The sequence below is a fragment of the Drosophila ananassae genome, chromosome XR, assembly GCF_017639315.1.
Source record: "Drosophila ananassae strain 14024-0371.13 chromosome XR, ASM1763931v2, whole genome shotgun sequence".
Classification (NCBI taxonomy): domain Eukaryota; kingdom Metazoa; phylum Arthropoda; class Insecta; order Diptera; family Drosophilidae; genus Drosophila; species Drosophila ananassae.
Window position 1 is genome coordinate 1364954 of NC_057932.1, and position 3055 is coordinate 1368008.

At 46.5% G+C, this 3055-nt stretch overlaps 1 protein-coding gene across 1 annotated transcript; it reads right to left on the bottom strand.

Annotated features, from left to right (window-relative positions):
* Positions 1-1433: 1433 nt before the first annotated feature.
* LOC123257604 lies at positions 1434-2432 on the bottom strand. Its single transcript, XM_044717349.1, has one exon. It carries the CDS (start codon positions 2430-2432, stop codon positions 1434-1436), a length of 999 nt encoding a protein of 332 aa, XP_044573284.1.
* Between the last annotated feature and the right edge of the window lie 623 nt (positions 2433-3055).

Here is a 3055-nt window from a genome sequence, read left to right on the forward strand (position 1 = left end):
TGTGCTTGAAGTCCTGGATGGTTTTCCTTGAGCACCGGTGGTGTGGTGGGTTGGCTGATTCTTTATCGGCCGGTCCTATTGGCGGTTCGTTTCACGGGAGCAACACTCGAAGTAGGTTAGGTAACGCGGGGTCTGCTGGTGGTCCGTTTCACGGGAGAAGCACTCGAACTAGACTGGTATGCCGCAGGTTCCCCTCGTGGTCCGTTTCACGGGAGCAACATTTGGAGGAGTTAGGTAACGCGGGATCTACTGGTGGTCCGTTTCACGGGAGCAACACTCGAAGTAGATTGGTATGCCGCGGGATCGACTCGTGGTCCGTTTCACGGGAGCAACACGCGACGTAGTGAGGTGACGCGGGGTCTACCTGTGGTCCGTTTCACGGGAGCAACACTTGAAGTAGACTGGTATGCCGCGGATCATACTTGTGGTCCGTTTACACTGGAGCCACTCGAAGTAGAAGTTTGTAGAGCGTCCTACCTTGTGAATCGTTTTACACAAGATCACGTGATGTAGGTCAAATTGAAGTGCCGTAGGTTCAACACTGAGTAACGAGACGATTGACTCTGATTTCGCAACTATCTTTATTTCAGAAGAACAATTCTTATATAAGATGCTAAATTCTACATAATTAAATCTTAAGAAAAGTCAATGTTCTGGACGTGCTAAACTAATGTTAATGCCAGGGTCACCCACCTCTGAGTCTGCTGACTCCGATTGTTTGTTCATGTTCAGCTTGTACATGCATTTTCGGCTTAGTTAGCTGGTTTTTGCTTGCTTCGGTCAATCGGTCATTCTTCTTGCTGCTATCGCTTCTGGCGCCGTCTACTAATGCTGAGTTATTAGGTTGGATATTGTTTATGCTTATTGCTAATTATTACTAGGTGTGTTAATAGGTTAGTGGGTTGTATTGCGACATGCTGATGTGTTACTAATGTGCATCTAGGGTAGTAGGTCTTGGAAATAGGTACCAACATGCTTCTTAACTTAATAAAATTTTCCTATTAACTACGTTTTGTGCTTTCTTGCCTGCCCTTTACTGAGAAGTCCCTGGATCGTATACCTCGAATCTCCTGTGATGTCCATCCCTTGTTGCTGCGGCTAGATGTTGCTCGATTAGTTGAAATTTTTCTCTTTTGGCGGGTACCGTCCTCTGGTTGTGGGTCGCTGAGGTGTCCTTCCTGGCCCACCGTGTGTATCCTGCCCATGCGGTTAAGAGGATCGCTACTCCTAACATTATTACTGATGAACCAGATTCCACTCTGCTTCGCTGTCCACACTTGCCTGCTTCGTCCATGTCTTTAATCCCTGCACCTCTGCATGTAGTCGGTCTAGCTGATCCAACGTTGACTCCAACAGCCCTTCGTGTGCCGGCCACTCGTGCACATAACTTCCTGACATCTTTAATGTCCCTGATGAGTTAACTTGCGCTCGTCCTAATAATGTGACGGGCTTTGGATCACACAATCTTGCCTGATTGTCATTTTGCCTACGCCGTCGATGATGATCTGATCTTTTTCGGCTGAGCAGACATATGTCATTGTTATTGGTTTCGAGGTCCAATAACTGGTCCCCTTGATTGGCTCTGGTTTACATTCCCTTACCCGATGTCTTGCTAATGCTGCCATTGTACACGGGAGTTGATGGACGTCCGGGCCAAAGAGCGTCTGCTTAAACTCGCAGACCTTATTTCCATTCGTCATGCTGATACACTGCTTCAAGTGTTCTTGATTGATCGCGAAGTGGTGTTTCCGATGATCATCTATTGCTAGATATCCTGTTTCCGTCTTGGTTATCACCAGGCCTTCTCTCGTTATTTGTGGAATTAGCTCCATCCGATACACTGTGAACTCGTCTTCCTCGACTAACGGAACGCTTGTATGGAACATTAATAAGTCCTCGGTTTCTTGTACCCTCGTGGTCGCCAGTCGATATAAGTCTCGTGCTGTCTCAATGGTGATGGGTAATCGCCGTCCTGGTGGCAGGTGTGTTTGTATTTTTGTGATCACCTGTTTTACTTGTTCCACCGACACCAACGCAGGGCTTAATTTTCCTTCGTGTGCCCCGATTAACACATTCAATACAGCATCCTGGACTCGCCGAATGTGGCTTGCCACGACGACCAATTCTGAGACTGCATGTGGAAGATATCGATCAGCCGCATGACTCCTCACCTTGATTCTGGCTAGACTGGCTTCTAGGTCCTGCATCCTCTTCTGAGTTTCGATCGTCGTCCTCCTCATAATGTTGATGGTGGTATCCAGAATCGACGTCTGGTTCTCCAAGATTTTATGTGTGATGCTTTCTTGGGCTCGGAGTTTGCCAATAATCTCTTCCATCCGTTTGGCATATTGATCATCAAGTACTCCGAACAGCCCATTCGCGATATTTTCAACGATGTTCAGTGCTCCACGTTTTTGTCGTTGATGATGCATTAACTGATCGGCATCTTGAATTTCCGCCACTTCCTGCTGCAACGTTTGTATGATTGTGGGGCACACCTCGTATGCCGTTAGGCACCATTGTTTTATAGACTTTTAACTGTTTCGATTTCTCGTGCCAATTAACTGAGGTCAAAGAATGTGATGAGTGTCCACTCCGCAGATTTGATTGCTATCCTATCGGTGGCTTCTATGATGGTTCCAGTCATTGTTTATGGGAGTGATGATGACAGGGTTAATGGCTTTTTCTTCTTATTGTGTGGAGACGGGCAACGACAGTCCGGGTATCACCCAGATGAGTATCATTGTTAGGACAAGCATTTTTTTTTTTTGTTTTTTTGTAATAAGTTTCCTCCTTCTTATCGTTGATTGGTAACACTGGCAGTCGGTGTATGTCCCGTGTTATATTGCCGGATGTTGTTCGTATTTCTGGAACTCGGACCTCGCTGTCTTTACCGGGATGGACTGCTATGATGCGTCCGAGGGGCCAGTTCAACGGAGCGATGTTGTCTTCTTTTATTATGACCAGATCACCAATCCTTACCGTCTTACAACTTCATGTCCACTTTGATCGATTCTGTAACTCATGTAAGTACTCGTGACTCCAGCGTGTCCAA